At 35.1% G+C, this 18,196-nt stretch overlaps 2 protein-coding genes across 3 annotated transcripts in view; one reads left to right on the top strand and one right to left on the bottom strand.

The window, feature by feature from the left end:
* The window catches only part of LOC140432800 (uncharacterized), a 214,381-nt gene that overhangs the window by 78,138 nt on the left and 118,047 nt on the right, over positions 1–18,196 (bottom strand). The window lies entirely within an intron of this gene.
* On the top strand, positions 7,135–15,813 carry LOC140441904 (uncharacterized). The gene is made up of 3 exons (XM_072532890.1): positions 7,135–7,307; positions 13,386–13,512; positions 15,631–15,813. Exons 1-3 carry the CDS (start codon positions 7,202–7,204, stop codon positions 15,743–15,745), a joined length of 348 nt encoding a protein of 115 aa, XP_072388991.1. The 5' UTR covers positions 7,135–7,201; the 3' UTR covers positions 15,746–15,813.

Raw genomic sequence — 18,196 nt, 5'->3', positions numbered from 1 at the left:
CCAATACCCAGGAGATCAGGTCATGAAAAAGGAACACCATCTATTCTTAGCAAGTGAAGCTTTCACCAGCAAGATGGCGTCAAAATATTTAGGTCCATACACAGTAGCATCAGTTACATCATCGGTAATGGTAAAACTAAAATTGTTGAATAGTAGCAACCGCGGGTGGAAGAAAACACCTGAGAGAGACAGTACTTAAGCAGCGGATTCTGAAACCTAGGTGAGGACATAACCACAGTATCCTCCACGCGTTTAACCCAAACAAACAAAAGGCCAACAATCTGAAAAGGACCGTTTTCCCTTGTACTTAGTAGCTGGCTTGTTCCATACGACATTGACAATCTTGCTTTGCAGCTGGACCACGCCCTGTCCCGGAGAACGGCAGCTTGAGATTCACACCAACCAAATAATACCACCTTTGAAGAGGTGCAAAGCCTAAACAATGTAAAAACGAAAGGTTCAAAACAGAACTCAGTTCAACCAGTAAACAGCCATGGAAGATATGCTGGAGATTCCTGAAGACATGAACCCACTAGGAACGCCAGAGAGACCTGGGCTTCCTGTCACGCCAGGGAACGCATCCTAAACAAGTTTCACCAGTTACCTTACGCACGAAATTTTTCAAAAAACATTAGCATTGAACGGTCGAAGCAAGACGATCCGCTCTCTCTGCCGTCCTCGAAAAGTCCGAAAGAAACATTTTTAGGGCATCTGGATGACTCACCATCAGTTCTGGAAGAGCGCACAGTGATCGGGACGGATATTCTGCAATTTTAGTTGAATTGTTTAAGTGATTGACAATGGTGGATGTCTCTAAACTGAACTGTACAATTAGCTTCATCCGCAATACTTTCCTAATACGAGAGCGGTTCCTACCGACCGACCGGCCTGCACTAACGACCGAATCACTGCGAGCAGCCTCCTAAAAATGTGCGGAGCGTACGTACCGTCCGTACTGTACCACCCCGACTCAGTGAGCGCTTACCTTTAATCCACATATATCGTTGAAAAATGATTAATGTTATCTAAAAACTGTTATCGACAAGGAAATATGCGCTGCGACAGCGAAGATGGTATTACTATCGAATTCATCATATTATACTTTTATTGATGGTAAAATTACATGGTCTGTACTATTTAATATCTAAGTGGGAATTAAATAGCCAGTAAATGGTCAATCGGCAAAAATGTTATTTAAAATATGCGAATAGTTTTTACAATCAGGGTTTATCATTGCTCTTATAATATCGATTGTTTAATTTGTGTTCGATTGCTTTGTCCTAATAGTTTTCGTACCTATTTTGTTAATTTGTTTTTTATTGTGAAGTAGGACAAAATATTAGGTTAAAGTAAGACAATTTGCCGTATATTCCATCAGTTTCTTAGAATAAAAATGGATATAACCAGTGGTATAAGTACACGACATCCATGTCATAGACCCGTTTCACAAGAGGAAAAATGAATTATCTAGAAGGTATATGATGGACTAAAAAAAATTGCTTCAACGGAAGCTGTTAGTCGCTCCTATTTTTAACAGGAGTAACAGTTGAACGATTGTACGCGAGCGAGAAAAAACTGACACAATTTAAACTTGCATATATACAAAATCAGAGTGGACAAAAACGTATTAAGTTGAATAAAGCCTAAAAAAATATCCTGCGCAGAACTGTATATTCGTTTTTCTTTGAAAATGACTCAAATCTGTATTAAGTAAAATGGGCGAAAACTATAATTTTTCTAAAATGAGTCGTGAATTATTACGAAAAACATTAGAAGATCTTAATTATAAAACGATGCCGGAATTTCATTTTAACAGATTACGAGAAAATAATATCATGGCGATGTAATTTTTTACTTAAAAATTTATTAACTAGACAAGATTTGTGTGAACGCAGGACATACAGCTGCCAAGGTTTAGCAAGATACAACAGTAACAAATGTACGGCAAGCATTTGTTGAAGGTTTATCGACAGGATTGCCAGCACCGTTAGGTAAGGGTCGGCGGCTAATTGTCGCCCATTTTGGCAGCGACACTGGTTTTCTACAAAATGGTGCTCTTGTTTTTATATTAAAGAAAACCGAGGATTATCATGAAGACATAACCTCCATATGCTTCGAGAACATTCCCCAGTGTGTATACAGTAACAATGTTATAGTAGTGGATAATGCATCTTATCACAACCGCCTTCTTGAACATATTCCAACGATGACTGATAGAAAATCCGTCATGCATAGATGGTTACGAGAAAAATGTATTTGATTTACAGAGGATAAATTTACAGGTTGCTTACAAAACCACCCAGTAGTTGAAATCTTCAATTGTGGTTAAATCTCATTACGCATTTATTTTTTATATGCTCTCTTCATATTTCAATACGATTTTTAATCTCTTGAATTTGCTCTGTTTACTAGCTGTTTAACTCTTTCTACTTGAATATTTTTTTGCCTTAAGTTCAAGACCTACTTAGCCAGACAACTGATGGAATAAGTAAATATAGTTAACTTTTATACTTCTTTTAAATTGATATCTGAAAATTTCTATTTCATCCATTCACTCAATTTCCTATCCTTCCTAACCGATTGAAAACACTATTGGCGACGGTACAAAATGGATTGAACATAGAAAACACGTTTCACGCTAATAAGGTGCCCTTCATAGCTACTTTTTGACAATGGCTACCAATTAGAGCCAAAGAATGGAATTCCTTCTCAATTTAATGAATAATGTAACAGCTTGGGAAGAGCAATAGCTAGAGATGGAGAGTTTTTATTTGTCCACCATTTGTTTGTTAGATTTTCAACAGAGAGACACGATACTTTTGTAACAAGCTGTTTTGGTTATTAAACTGGCATTTAAGAATAAATTTTTTGCCGGAAATAGGGTGAACCCTGGAAAACCTGAGCAACCTTGCTGGAGATTGGGTAACCAACCCCAATGGAAGGCAGGGTCAGGGCTGACGAGAAAGGGAGACATGTGAGCAAGGTTAGCAGCCTACCTACTGTCAAAATAAATCAATTCTCAGAGAACCGAACAGGAGCCTCAGAATTGGACGGACACACAGATGACGAACCACGCAAGAAAAAGGACAAAGAGACCAAATAATCTACGAATTAGTACTTGGAACATAGCATCGTGGAACAAACGGGAACAGGAAGTTGTGCAGAAATTGGAGCTCCATAAAATTGATATATGTGCCCTGAATGAAACAAAAAAGAAAGGGAAAGGAAGTGCCAATAGAAACAAATTTATATTCCTGTACAGCGGGAATATAAATTTGTAGGAGTAGATAAAAGTAAACGAGCTCAGGCAGGAGTAGACCTCTTAATGCACAATAAATATAGTAACAATATTCAAGAAATAAGATACATCAACGAACACATGATGCTGGTTTGCCTTAAACTTCACCAGACGATACTTAATATTATCCCCGTATATGCACCGGCTAACAGCAAAAACAAGGAAGACAAAGATACTTTTTATGGACAGCTCCAAGATCTACTGGACACCACAATAGTCGGTAGTAAAACAATAATTCTCGGCGACCTAAACGCCAGAGTAGGCAACATACCTGTGGCTGGAGTTACACAAAGATTTAACGAAGAAACGCTCAACGACAACGGAGAAAGACTTTTAGAACTTTGTTTAATGAGTAACCTCCGAATTAACAACACATTCTTTGACCACCCAATACAACATAAGATCACCTGGTCAGATACAAGAGAACGTAACTCTATGATTTACTACATTATAACAAACAGACAAATACATCCCAAGAATATAATAGATGTGCGCACTCTATCTTCCGCCAATGTAGGATGGTCTGGTACTAGGAAAAATAAATGGTACCATGGTCTGGTACTAGGAAAAATAAATATAGCAATCACTACACAAGGCAAGCGAAATACAAAAGTAGAAGTAAAGTTAAACATAGAAAGCTTAGAAGAGGAAGGGACACAAAACTTGTATAGAAACAGACTAACAGAAAAGCTAAACAGCCATAACCTAGAGACTAAAAAGAATATAGAAGAAACCTAGAAAATTATTTTAAAATGTATCCTACAAGCAGCGGAAGAAGCATTAGGTAAAAGAAAAGTTAACAGAAATAAACGGGAATACAAAACTCCATGGTACGATGAAAGGGTGAAAGCACTAGCAAATGAAAAGAAACAAGCTTTCCTAACATACAAAAGAGTGAAGACACCGGAGGCACGAGAAGACTACGTGAGAATTAGGAATAGAGTAAACCAAGAAATAGATAACATCAAAGAAAAAAGAACACTGGGGGAAATTTACCGAAGATATGGAATACGACCTCTATGGATCCCAGAAAAAAGTGTGGAAGATGATAAGGAGACAAAAAACAGAAATGAATGAATTTATACGCATAGATAACATTACGGAGGAGCAATGGACTGAACATTTCACAAAATTATATGGAGAAGGAGAAGGAGAGAACAGAGAAAGAATCATTAACGAAACTCACAATAGAGTACTAATATCCGAAGAAGAGCTACAAGAACGAATAAAAAAATTAAAAAACAGAAAAGCACCTGGTCCTGATAAGATAAACAATGAACTGCTAAAATATGGAGGAACAACACTACGCAAATGGCTCCTAAAATTATTCGTCGATATAATAAATACCGGGGTAGTACCAGCGGAATGGAAGGAAAGTCTCCTGTTACCGATACTTTAAAAGGGAGAATCGAGAAATCCTGAAAATTATAGAGGCATTAGTCTGATGAATAGCACATTAATATTAAAATTGTTAAAGGCAGTCATCAAAGATAAAATCGAGGAAAATGCGAACATGGCAGATGAACAACAAGGCTTCCGGAAGAACCGCAGAATAATAGACGCAATTTTTATTATCAGACAAATAATAGAGAAGTCTATTTAATATGGAAAACCAGCATACATGTGCTTTGTAGATTTAAAAAGTGCTTTTGACAGGGTGAAGCGAAATGACATCTTAAATTTATTACAAGCTGAACAAATAGACCATCAGATAGTAAGGACAATTAATCAAATTAACAAGAACAACAAGACCAGAGTTATAATGCCAACAGGGGAATCAGAATGCATAGAACTAAAAGGAGGAATCCGCCAAGGAGACTCGCTCAGCCCATTGTTATTCAATATGGTGATAAATCAAATAATTCACGAAGTAAGAAAACGACACGGATAGGCGCATAAAGTCACGATACTATGCTATGCAGATGATGCAGTACTTATTGCTGATAACGAAGAAGACCTAAAAAGGCAGCTCTACACCTTCAATATCACAGCAAACAAACTTAATATGAGAATATCAGTAAAAAAACTAAATGTATAGTGATCAGTAAAGAGCCGCGTAGATGCAAACTAGAAATAGACGGCAAAATTGTAGAACAAGTAATGACAGGGATATAAGAACAGAGACCACAAGGCAAGCATCAAAAGCGGCAAAAGTAAGTGGTTGCCTCCGAGAAACCATATGGAGAAACAAATATCTGACCACGGAAAGCAACATGAAAGTATACAAGACAACAGTAAGACCAATCCTAACATATGCAGCGGAGACAAGGACCGATACAAGAAAGACGAAACAACAAATCAACAATATCGAAACGAAAGTATTAAGATCAATAGCGGGCATATCATTAAGAGACAGACAAACCAACATAAGTATACGCGAACAATGCAAAATTCAAAATTATTAACAGGTGGATAAAAACAAGAAAAAAAAACTGGAACGAACATGTAAACCGAATGGGACCAGATAGATTAGCGAACATCTGTAAAAACAACAAGCCCTATAGCAGAAGACCCGTTGGAAGGCAGCCAAAAAGGTGGAAAGATAATGTACAGTCAACAACGACTGAAACAGAATAAGAGACAGACAAACAGGAGTAATCCTAGTCGCACGAAGAAGAAGAAGAAGAAGCAAGAAGTAGACGTATTAAATGTAAAGGTGGCTCATTACATTCTGCAAAACGGACTGGAGTAGTAGATTTGAGGATTTCTATGACAAACCTTAGGGCTATGTATCGTATTCGATCCAATTTAATAAAACGAGATTTTGTCGCTGACCCATAAAGAATGCTAACATAGTTCAAAATTGATCTGGTATATGCTTTGTAAAATAATGAGTTTATTTTCAGGTCTGCTCCCCAATCGAATCTATTAACGGTCTTAAGGATATTAAGACTTTTTTCACATTTGTTAATCCAATTATTAATAGGTATGCTGATTCCAGGTTAATTTAGAATCTAAGGTAACACCTAGGTATGTAAAACTGTTATATACAGGGATTTTCAGTTAAAAAAATACTACACCTGACATCTTAGGTGAGATATCAAGCCCACGACCATCAAAATACTTTTTACAACAAAACATATTTACTTTTAAGGGCCTTAATACATTTGAAAAGCTTTTTTCGCAGCATAAAAACAGATTGTAAAATTTTTATTTCCGTTGCCATATTATGTAAGTTTAATGAATACTGTAATGTAACAATGTAAGTTAAATAGTCTTTTTAAATGCATTCATTTTTTTTTCGAATCCTAAGAAAACAATAAGTATTTATGAAAAATTTAAACGCGGAATGAAATATTACATTATTACCGAGGGCCGAAAGTCCCAGAAAACTTCTATATGGTTTATTTTAGTAAGTTACAGGGGTGAAAAAGAAGAGAAAATTTAGTGTGACTTTTAATTTCAAATATCTCATTCAAAAGAAACTTTTTGTTTATTCTAACGGACTTTCGGCCATCGGCAATAATGTAATCTTTCATTCTGGGTTTAAATTTTTCAAAAATATTTATTAGTTTTCTCAGGATTCGAAAAAAATGAATGCATTTAAAAAGCATTGGCCCGAAATTTTGCGCCTACGCTGTTAAAATAGCAGTTAATGCCGATTTTACAGCAACCTTCTAAATCTAAAGCATGTTGGGAAGAAACTACAAGGTGTAGTAGATTCCACAGCTTAAAATTTATCGATTCAAAAAGAGAAAACCGTAAATAATACAAAAGTTAATCAATTTTTTAAACGTATCAATTCATACATACATTAATGGCATGTAATACAATTTTATTGTTATTTCTTAATTAAATAATATAATTTTAATCATATAATACAATAGTATAAAAAAAGAATCCACTTAAGAAGTTCCAATAAACAACTTCGAATCATTTGTTAGAGAAGTGAGAGAAGAGACTATGTCCATTTATGAGATGAGGGTTTATTTTATTTTACTTATTGTGGCGATTACAGTTTGTAATGTAAAAGCTGGTACATCTATAATAATGTCTGATGCTGGTTCAGGTACGGTAATGTTAAGATATATTATTTTATGTCTAACTAAACATAACATATTTATTACAATTAAATTTTTTTCATTTTTTTTTAATTCCTAATTGATAATTATAGCCGTATGTATTTTTGTTCTTTGCCCTTATGTGCTATCGACTTACCGAATTATATTTCTCCATAAGTTTTCCTCTTGGGTCATACCAGTATTATGCCTGGTTGCACCAACAGATCTTAAGCTCCAGCTTAGCCCAGCTCCGCTTATAGCTAGGGCCGCCTTAACTCTCACTTACGTTGCACCATAATTTTCGATTCTTATCTAAGAACGTCTTAACAGACGAAATTTAAGATGCAATTCACGTGGCAACCATGTAACTTGTCAGTTATTGAGTGACGAAAAGAGTCTTAAGATTTTTTTTATGTTCATGTGGTAATTTAAATAAGTATATTTTTTTAATGCGTATGTTAACAACAAAAAGTCGTTAAATATACATTACAGTAAATTACCATTTACTTTTCTTGTACCTTTTTCTGGAAAAGGTCACTGCCTATCTCAATCAACCAATTTGATAATCTACATTATATGGGTTTTTCTATATTATATAGCTGATTATAGTAGTTGTTGACCTTTTCTTGCAAAAATGTAACAAACATTAAACACGAGGAAAGCTGTAATTTACTGAAATGTGTACTTAATAAATTTTTCTTTTCATCATACGATACATTTTTTTTTCTGAATTTAAATATTGATTATATCTTAAGTAGTAACTCTCCTTGTTTTATTTATTTTAGAGTGTAACATATACAGGTGAAAATAAAAAAATGTGTATCTATATTCCACAACACAACTGTCAATTTTTTGAGGTTAGATTGCTCATCTTAAACTCAGACAGCAACTTAAGCTAAGAATAACGGGGACTTGAGATTAGGATCGGCTTAAGCTGAAAATTGATCTAAGACTCAATGGTGCAACGCATATGCTTCGTAAGCTGAGCTTAAAGCGCGTCTTAAGCTTAAGATATGTTGGTGCAACCAGGCATTAATCGCTTATATCGACATCTCCTGCCTGAGCTTTTTCCAACAGGTTTTCTTTATTATTCGTCACCTACCCCTTTCAATAACTTGCAATGCAACAGCTCTTAGTTTTGAGCCATTAGCATCTCGCCGTCGGACACGCTCCAACTACCTGAACATATACCCTCTAATATTATCATCAATATGTGCCATCTTTACACAAATACTTAATATCCTATTTTCATCACTCTAATCGCCATCGAAGCATTATCATTTCCGTCACGTGCATTAGTGGTTCCTCTTTCTTTTTCGCTGTACAACATTCAGTCCAGATCTGATAGCAGCTTTATAGAATTTTGCTTTCAGTTTCAATGGAATTTTTCTATAACATAACACACCACTCGACTCCTTCCATATCATCCATACAGCCCGAATTCTTCTGCATGAATCTCCATCAATTTACACATTACTCTGTAATACCGATTTTAGGTATATAAAACTATTACTTTTCACAATAATTTTACCATCACAAGTTATTGTCTTATTTGTAGTACTAAATCTCTTTAAATGAACATCCCAGGTACTCCGATTTTATCCTACTATGTTTTTTCCGTTTTCTTCAAGAGCTTTTCCCTTTCAGTATTTCTTTACATCATTAAAATACATTAAACGCCAGGAAATGGTACCCTGTACTTTCCTTGTTATCTGATTCAACACTAATGAAAATAAATAGGCACTAAGTACCGAGCAATGCTTAAACACGAAATTTATCAGCCTCATACAAACGTGTCGAAACACTAGTTGTGATTCTCTCGTGCATATATCCACCAATCTTTCCACAAGCACAGGAAACTCGCCCACTACAGAACTAATGTGTATATTATTATTGGCACTGTTATCATAGTGTGAATTTTTCTCATAACTTCTTCATTTTTACATCTGTTCTATTAATTGTGCAGTATATTATAATCGTGTAGATTTATTTTGCCATCATAAGTCACAGAGCTGCCCCAATATTCGTACGCTATTATTTTTATAATATTGTACCATTGCATGTAATCACCTTATTGTTTTGGTCTTTCTTTTGAATCAAATTCGTTTTTGTTTTATTTAGTCCTTTACATATGGTATTGTTGTTTCCTTTCTTTTTCCTTGTGAACTTCCTTGTTTATAAATGACAATGAGTAATTATTTTTTGTTAAAGCCTTTGTTAGCAGGTACTTTCTTCCTTAAATACATTTTCATTAGAACAACTGTTTTGACCTCTATCTTGTAATGATTTAATAATATCCTTTTTAATTTTTACGTTGTGTTTTGGGTTAAACGTCAAAAAGATTGTAGTTAAACATTCAAAAGGTAATTTTATCAGCAATTATACCAACACTATTCCAAATGTTAATTTTCCCTTGATACCACAATTTGTATCCTTCACCTACTTCTTATCCCATTTGAAAGCAATTTGTGCTTTCCTTCTGTTAAGAACATTTATAAAGCTTAGAATATTCCAACACACATGATTTTTGTAATATTCTTCTTCGTGCGACTAGGATTACTCCTGTTTGTCTGCCTCTTATTCTGTCTCAGTCGTTGTTGACTATACATTATCTTTCCACCTTTTTGGCGGCCTTCCAACGGGTTTTCTGCTATACGGCTTGTTGTTTTTACAGATGTTCGCTAATCTATCTGGTCCCAGTCGGTTTACATGTTCGTTCCAGTTTTTTTCTTGTTTTTATCCATCTGTTAATATTTTGAATTTTGCATCGTTCGCATATACTTCTGTTGGTTTGTCTGTCTCTTAATGATATGCCCGGTATTGATCGTAATACTTTCATTTCGATTTTGTTGATTTGTTGTTTCGTCTTTCTTGTACCGGTCCTTGTTTTCGCTGCATATGTTAGGATTGATCTTACTGTTGTCTTGTATACTTTCATTTTGCTTTCCGTGGTCAGATATTTGTTTCTACATATGGTTTCTCGGAGGCAACCACTTACTCTTGCCGCTTGTGGTCTCTGTTCTTATATCTCTGGCACTAGTGATCTCTATTCCTAGGTAATTAAATTTCATTGCTTGTTCTACAATTTTTGCATCTACGCGGCTCTTTACTGATCACTATACATTTAGTTTTTTCTACTGATTTTCTCATATTTGTTTGCTGTGATATTGAAGGTGTGAAGCTGCCTTTGTAGGTCATCTTCGTTATCAGCAATTAGTACTGCATCATCGGCATGGCATAGTATCGTGATTTTATGCGCTCCCATGTAGTATCCGTGTCGTTTTCTTACTTCGTGAATTATTTGATTTATCATCATATTGTATAACAATGGGCTGAGCGAGTCTGCTTGGCGGATTCCTCCTTTTAGTTCTATGCATTCTGTGTCCCCTGTTGGCATTATAACTCTGGTCTTGTTGTTCTTGTTAATTTCATTAATTGTCCTTATTATCTGATGGTCTATTTGTTCAGCTTGTAATACATTTAAGATGTCATTTGGCTTCACCCTGTCAAAAGCACTTTTTAAATCTACAAAGCACATGTATGCTGGTTTTCCATATTCAATAGACTTCCTATTATTTGTCTAATAATAAAAATTGCGTCTATTGTGCTGCGGTTCTTCCAGAAGCCTTGTTGTTCATCTGCCATGTTCGCATTTTTCTCGATTTTATCTTTTATGACTGCCTTTAACAATTTTAATGTGCTAGTCATCAAACTAATTCCTCTATAATTTTCAGGATTTCTCGATTCTCCCTTTTAAAGTATCGCTAGCAGGAGACTTTCCTTCCATTCCGCTGGTACTACCCCGGTATTTATTATATCGACGAATAATTTTAGGAGCCATTTGCGTAGTGTTTTTTCTCCCTATTTTAGCAGTTCATTGTTTATCTTATCAGGATTAGGTGCTTTTCTGTTTTTTAATTTTTTTATTCGATCTTGTATCTCTTCTTCTGATATTAGTACTGTATCGTTAGTTCCGTTAATGATTCTTTCTCTGTTCTCTTCGTCTCCTTCTCCATATAATTTTGTGAGATGCTCAGTCCATTGCTCCTCCGTAATGTTATCTATGCGTACAAATTCATTCATTTCTGTTTTTTGTCTCCTTATCATCTTCCACACTTTTTTCTGGGATCCATAGAGGTCGTATTCCATATCTTTGGTAAATTTCTCCCAGTGTTGTTTTTTGATGTTACCTATTTCTTGGTTTACTCTATTCCTAATTCTCATGTAGTCTTCTCGTGCCTCCCGTGTCTTCACTCCTTTGTATGTTAGGAAAGCTTGTTTCTTTTCATTTGCTAGCGCGTTCACCCTTTCGTCGTACCATGGAGTTTTGTATTCCCGTTTATTTCTGTTAACTTTTCTTTTACCTAAAGCTTCTTCAGCTGCTTGTAGGATACCTCATTTTTTAATAATTTTACAGGTTTCTTCTATATTTTTTTTAGTCTCTAGGTTATGGCTATTTAGTTTTTCTGTTAGTCTGTTTCTATACAAGTTTTATGTCCTTTCTTCTTCTAAGCTTTCTATGTTTAACTTTTCTTCTACTTTTGTATTTCGCTTGCCTTGTGTGGTGATTGCTATATTTATTTTTCCTAGTACCAGGCCATGGTCGGATCCTACATTGGCGGAAGATAGAGTGCGCACATCTATTATATTCTTGGGATGTATTTGTCTGTTTGTTATAATGTAGTCAATCATAGAGTTACGTTCTCTTGTATCCGACTAGATGATCTTATGTTGTATTTGGTGGTCAAATAATGTGTTGTTAATTCGGAGGTTATTCATTAAACAAAGTTCTAGAAGTCTTTATCCGTTGTCGTTGAGCGTTTCTTCGTTAAATATTTGTGTAACTCCAGCTACGTTGCCTACTCTGCCGTTTAGGTCGCCGAAAATTATTGTTTTACTATTGGCTATTGTGTTGTCCAGTAGATCTTGGAGCTGTCCATAAAAAGCATCTTTGTCTTCCTTGTTTTTGCTGTTATCCGGTGCATATACGGGGATAATATTAAGTATCGTCTGATGAAGTTTAAGGCAAACCAGCATCATGTGTTCGTTGATGTATCTTATTTCTTGAATATTGTTACTATATTTATTGTGCATTAAGAGGCCTACTCCTGCCTGAGCTCGTTTGCTTTTATCTACTCCGCTGTACAGGAATATAAATTTGTTTCTATTGTCACTTCCTTTCCCTTTCTTTTTTGTTTCGTTCAGGGCACATATATCAATTTTATGGAGCTCCAATTCCTGCACAACTTCCTGTTCCCGTTTGTTCTACGATGTTATGTTCCAAGTGCCAATTCGTAGATTATTTGGTCTTTTTGTCCTTTTTCTTGCGTGGTTCGTCATATGTGTATCCGTCCAATTAAGTTTGCCAAAAATCAAGCAAAACCAAATATTGTCAATTTTCCAAATATTCACTTCTTTCATATCATGAAATGTTTAATTGATTTCTTTAATAATAGTGAACTATTATTATAAATCTAATTGATTGACTTCTATGTTCTACACTTTACAACAATACGAGTTTATTTACATACATTTATTTATTTAATCTACATAAAAAACACTTAAATATTAATTTATTTACTTATATAATTTATTAAAAACATTCACACCGGTTACAATTTAAATAGCAGCGCAAACAATTTATTAATCGACACTTGTTTTCGAGTGTCCTTTTAAATCTCAAATCGTCCGTTTTATACCTGATTGTTTATCTAGAAAGTTCCGCCGGCTTCTTTAACCTTCGGTCGGGACGGAACGTTATTATTCGATCCTCATCTGGAAAATTCCAATGTGATGACTCACATTTCGTAACAATAGGAAAACATTGTCAGTAGTTTCTTTTATTAGAAATCGCAAATCTCCCTTTCAATTAAGATGAGGATTTCCGCTTTGTGATCAGTCGTTTGAGATCATTTTTTATGTTGTTGGAAACGTCTGTAAGAATATCATACCTTTATTGGAAATATGTATTTTGTCAATGAAAATTTCACGTCATTATTTTATTTCCATGAAGTAATAGACTTATCTACGAATTTTGAGATAAAAACAAATTGGCCTATATAAACGAACACCTTTCTACATTTCAGAGGATCTTGGTGACTGCTACACAACCGCTGATGGTATAGGTGCTATAAATGGTGGAGAAAAGATCCAAAAAAAGGGAGAATGTGCTATAGTATTTTGTTCAGATGATAGAGAAATACAGGAACATACGTAATTATAATTATGTTAAATTATTTTTAACTATTTACATAATTCACTTTTAATTCCATAGAAATGAAAATATCCACAAATAAAAAGCTGTCCAAAAAACTACAGAATCATCTTCAGGAGTTGGACATCTTTTTGGGGATTTTTTTGGACGATCCATACAACTTGCCAAATTTCAATTTGTCTCTGAGATGCGCAAACAAAAAATAGTCCAAGGCCGATAATTTTTTAAACAAAAAAAATTGTTAGAGGAAAAGTAATTTACAGGTGATCGAGGTCGCGAAATGAAAGGTGATTTTTTAAGGCATAAAACGGTTGATCATGATTTCCGGCAAAGATACAATTGCCCAATGGAAAAAAGTTAAATGGCAAAGTTGTATTTACACTTTTTTTATATCCTCAAAATTTACGCGAAAAATTCAAATAATTTCTGTTACATAAATGCTGGCGCCAAACACCTCGCCACTCCCCACGCTAACCCCCACACCAACCTCCGCTCAAACCACGACACCATCGACGGTATAAATACGCCGTCCTCTATTCCCAGCATCAGTAATGCATTGGTTAGTGATCAGTGCTGTAGTGTCTGGGGGCTCGGGAGACTAAGACCTCGAAAGCCCTGAAGAAGACATCTAAGAGGATGTCGAAAGCTCGGCGCAATGATAATCGACGCGGTTCAATATCTGTTAAGTTTAATATCAATGCTTGTAAAAGATAAGATAATTAATAAAATTCTTAGTCGTTTCACATGCTGGGCGACCGGTTTTTCTTTCAGATCTTTCCTTATAAAAAGTAGGCATACAAGTATGATTTTCAAGGCAGATGAAAATATCCTGCTTATATTTGAACGAAGGATCCTGAGAAGAATATTCGGTGGCATCTTATCACAGGTATAAACATATATTTGGTGGTAAAGACGTAGTATCCTTTATAAAAATAGGAAGACTAAGATGGGTAGGACATCTGGCAAGATCACAGCAGAACAACTCTCCTAGAAGAATCCTTATGTAACAACCTGTGGAAAGTAGAAGTAGGGGTAGGCCAAAACTCAGATGGAGGGATGGTGTAGATGAGGATGGTAGACAAATAGGCGCAGCAAACTGGCAACAGTTGGCAATGGATAGAACTCACTGGCGTAATAGACTTGAGAAGGTCGAGGCTCTTTTATAGGGCTGTAGCACCAATGATGATGATGATCATACAAGTATGATTTTACTTTTCTTTATTTTACTGGGTCTATAAATCAGGAACATTTCTCAAATGAGCTGAAATGTTTTTATCCAAATCATAATTATCTCTTGCGATTAAAAAAGAGTTTGTTCGTTTTTTTTTTAATTTCCTGATAAAATTCGCCATAGTAGTTGATATAATTTTTACATCATCAGAAAGTACATATTTCAAAGAACAGAAAGCGCTAAGACTTATTTAAAAAAGCAGAAATTTTGATGTGAGAATTATGTTTTGAAAATTAGGGTGCTCTTTCGATATTAAACCAAAATAAGAACAAAAATAAATATTTAAAAAACAATTACAATCTGTTTGACACATAAAAAGGTAAGTATTCATTAAGTTTGGTTAAAAAAAAATTGGAAGGTAATAAAAAACCAAAACTCGATTATTTGAATTTTGTGCATAAATTTTGAAGTTATGTGAAAAAAGTGTAAAAACAAAACTTATAGATCTTTTTAGAACCGACAACTTTGACATTTAACTTTTTTCCATTGGACTTCTGCTGGAAATCATGATAAACCGTTATTACTCTTAAAAACTCACCCACATCGACTCCCCGATCTTATATCGCCAGTAACTTATTTTTCCTTTAATGTTTATTATATTTTGTCTTATAATGTCTTTCATCCTTTTACTATTTTTTTTTTTTTCACTTATTAACATTTTCAAAGGCTTCGGTTCTGATCTAGAAATATGACCGGTGACTTCCTAGTATTACTTCCTTGGATTACTGAGTATTACGTCATATTTAATAACGTTCACACTTTTATGGCATACTCATTACGAATTTCTTCCAATTTAATATACATTACAAAAGTTAATTTTAGTGTACATATTCAAAGTTATTTAAGTTATTATGAAAGCTGTATAACTAATTAATTTTTATTTTAGGTGTGGTGTTATGATGGTTGATCCTCCCTGCACAGTATCGGAACAAGATTTATCTAAGCCTTATCCAGACTGTTGCGGAAGTATAAGGTGCCCTGAAGAACCGTTACCGAACTAAGAAGTATGATTTTTAAATAACTTATAAATGTAACAGTTTTCTATGTTGCAATTAAAAATTTCAAAGTTTTAAGTTGTTTAGTTTTAAGAGTTGTATGATTGATAGCTAGATGTATCAAAATTAAGAGTGATGTAGTCATCCCATCAGAAACAAAAAAGAAAGGAGAATGAGCAAAAATCAGAAAATATTACGACCACTTCTACAGTATCGTGGCTAAAGGCAAGAGAGCCTAACAAGGGGTATCAATCATATACAGTAGACTCGCGATTATCCGAGCCTCTGAGTTAACCGAGGCAAGCCATAGCTGGTGAGTCACAACTGTGAATAGTTATGCGCTGTTAGGTCGAGCCGACATTATCTGAAATTGGTCACCGCCGAAAGTTGATTTTTGTGAGTGTGAGAACGTTGTTGTTTTTACTGTGCAATATGAGTGGAAAGCGGAAGAGAGTAGTTGTATCTTTGGAAACAAAAGTTAATGCAATTAAAAGGTTGGACAAGGGTGAATCAATAAGGAAGGTTGCTTCAGATTTAGGTCTTGGAGATGTAACTGTTGTGTATGCATGTTTGACTGATTTCGAAAAGACATTTGACAAAGTACCATATGGGTCACTAATCGATAGAATAAAGACATCCGGACTCGACGGTAAGGAACTTATATCTCCAACAAATGCACCAGTGCGATTCGAAAATGAACTGTCCAAATCTTCACAGTCGGAACAGGAGTTCGACAGAATGTTGTAGTAACATGTTACGAATATGGCCTAAGATTAAATTGTAAGAAGACAAAAATAGTGATCATTGGTAAGAACACCAACATAAATACCCAAATCACAATAAATATACACCGTTAGAAAGAATATAGAAAATATGTTATCTGGGCTGCAACATTAAGGATAACAGGGATCATAGCTATGAAACAAAGACTCCTATTGAAAAAAACAGAAACTCTTTTAACGGTCTTAGGAAGATTAGTTTTAGGACGGTCTGCAACTTATCTTTGACTTCAAGTTTCAATATATACATAAGAATTCTTAGATGTTACGTCTTTAGTGTCCTCCCCTGCGGAGCTGAAGGCTGCAGTCTTGCAAAAGATGCCATAAAACTATTAGAAGCGTTTGAAATTTGGTACTACCGACGTATGTTAAAGGTATCACATATACACCACACAATTAGCATAGCTATTCCATCTGCGTGCACTTGTTCGCCCTCACTGGGATCTACGTATGGCAACACAGGTACGGCGGGAAGGGTGCAGCCCCACGGTATGGCCACCGTGTCACTCTCACTGAAGATGGACTTGCAGGGGCATTGGTTCAGCCAGAATAGGATAGACTTTCTCTCGGATACTGGCCACACTTTTTATGCGTCTACCCTATATTGGGTCGTCAGTGTTCGGGAGACCCCAGCCTTCACCACCCGTGACGGAATCCTCGTTATCCATTTGTATAGACACGAATTCCTTGATGGGAATAAGGTCCAGATTTTATTGCGTTCCCAGGGCTTCGAATTCCGCCCACCGCGCAAATGAGTCCTGCCGACGTGGGATGCGTGCGGCAGGACTGCACCTATGCCAGAAGATCTCGCAGTGTTTAAGATTAATAGTGCTCTGGGAAATGCAATCCAAATATTCCCTAATTTCACTATTTGGGAGAGCGATTCATCGTTTGAGGGCGTAGAAGTTGGGAAAGACGTATGAAAATCCAGTGGCGTACACTCACTTTTATTTCAACGTTAATTATATTATATTGTTTAAATATTATTGTTCAAAATAGGCCACAATATATTTATCTGCAGGTTTTTACTGAAGTTTCCATCTCTATATCCACAGACCGTTTTCAAAGATATAAATTAGTTATATTTATTTTATTTGTTTATTATTATATATTTATATATTCTTATATTATTTTCTTTTTTTTTTCTTAACTTTAAAAACGGTCTCTGTAATAGAGATCGAAACGTCAGTAAAATAAACATGTAAATAGATGTATTGTGGCTTATTTCCAACATTCTCCCTAAAAATACGGAATGCCACAAGCATAAAGCCACAGAAAAATAAATATTACTATCACTTGTATATTTGAAAACGATGTCTTTATATAGAGATCGAAACATCAGTAAATTAAAACATATAAATAAATATTTTGTGGCTTATTCCATACAGTCTCCTAAAAATACAGAATGCCACAAACAAAAAGCTATTAAAAACAAGTAATTTTGCAGAAAGCTTACTGATGCCACCCGGCTGTCGTGGAAGTTACGCTAAAACGTCTTTTGACGTGACCCGTCCTTAAAGAGTTACACAATGAAATGTTTTTAAAACAAATTATAATTTTGGTGTAATTATAATTGGCTCTAGTAAAACTTCGACATGAGTGTCAAGTTACCACATACGATATTCTTCTTTAATTATGTGGCCTATACATTTAGCCCATTTCTCTGGAATTACATGGA

This window comes from Diabrotica undecimpunctata, chromosome 1 (assembly GCF_040954645.1).
Source record: "Diabrotica undecimpunctata isolate CICGRU chromosome 1, icDiaUnde3, whole genome shotgun sequence".
NCBI classification, from domain to species: domain Eukaryota; kingdom Metazoa; phylum Arthropoda; class Insecta; order Coleoptera; family Chrysomelidae; genus Diabrotica; species Diabrotica undecimpunctata.
The sequence above is the reverse complement of the archived record's forward strand: the minus strand, read 5'-3'. Positions and strand labels throughout refer to the sequence as shown.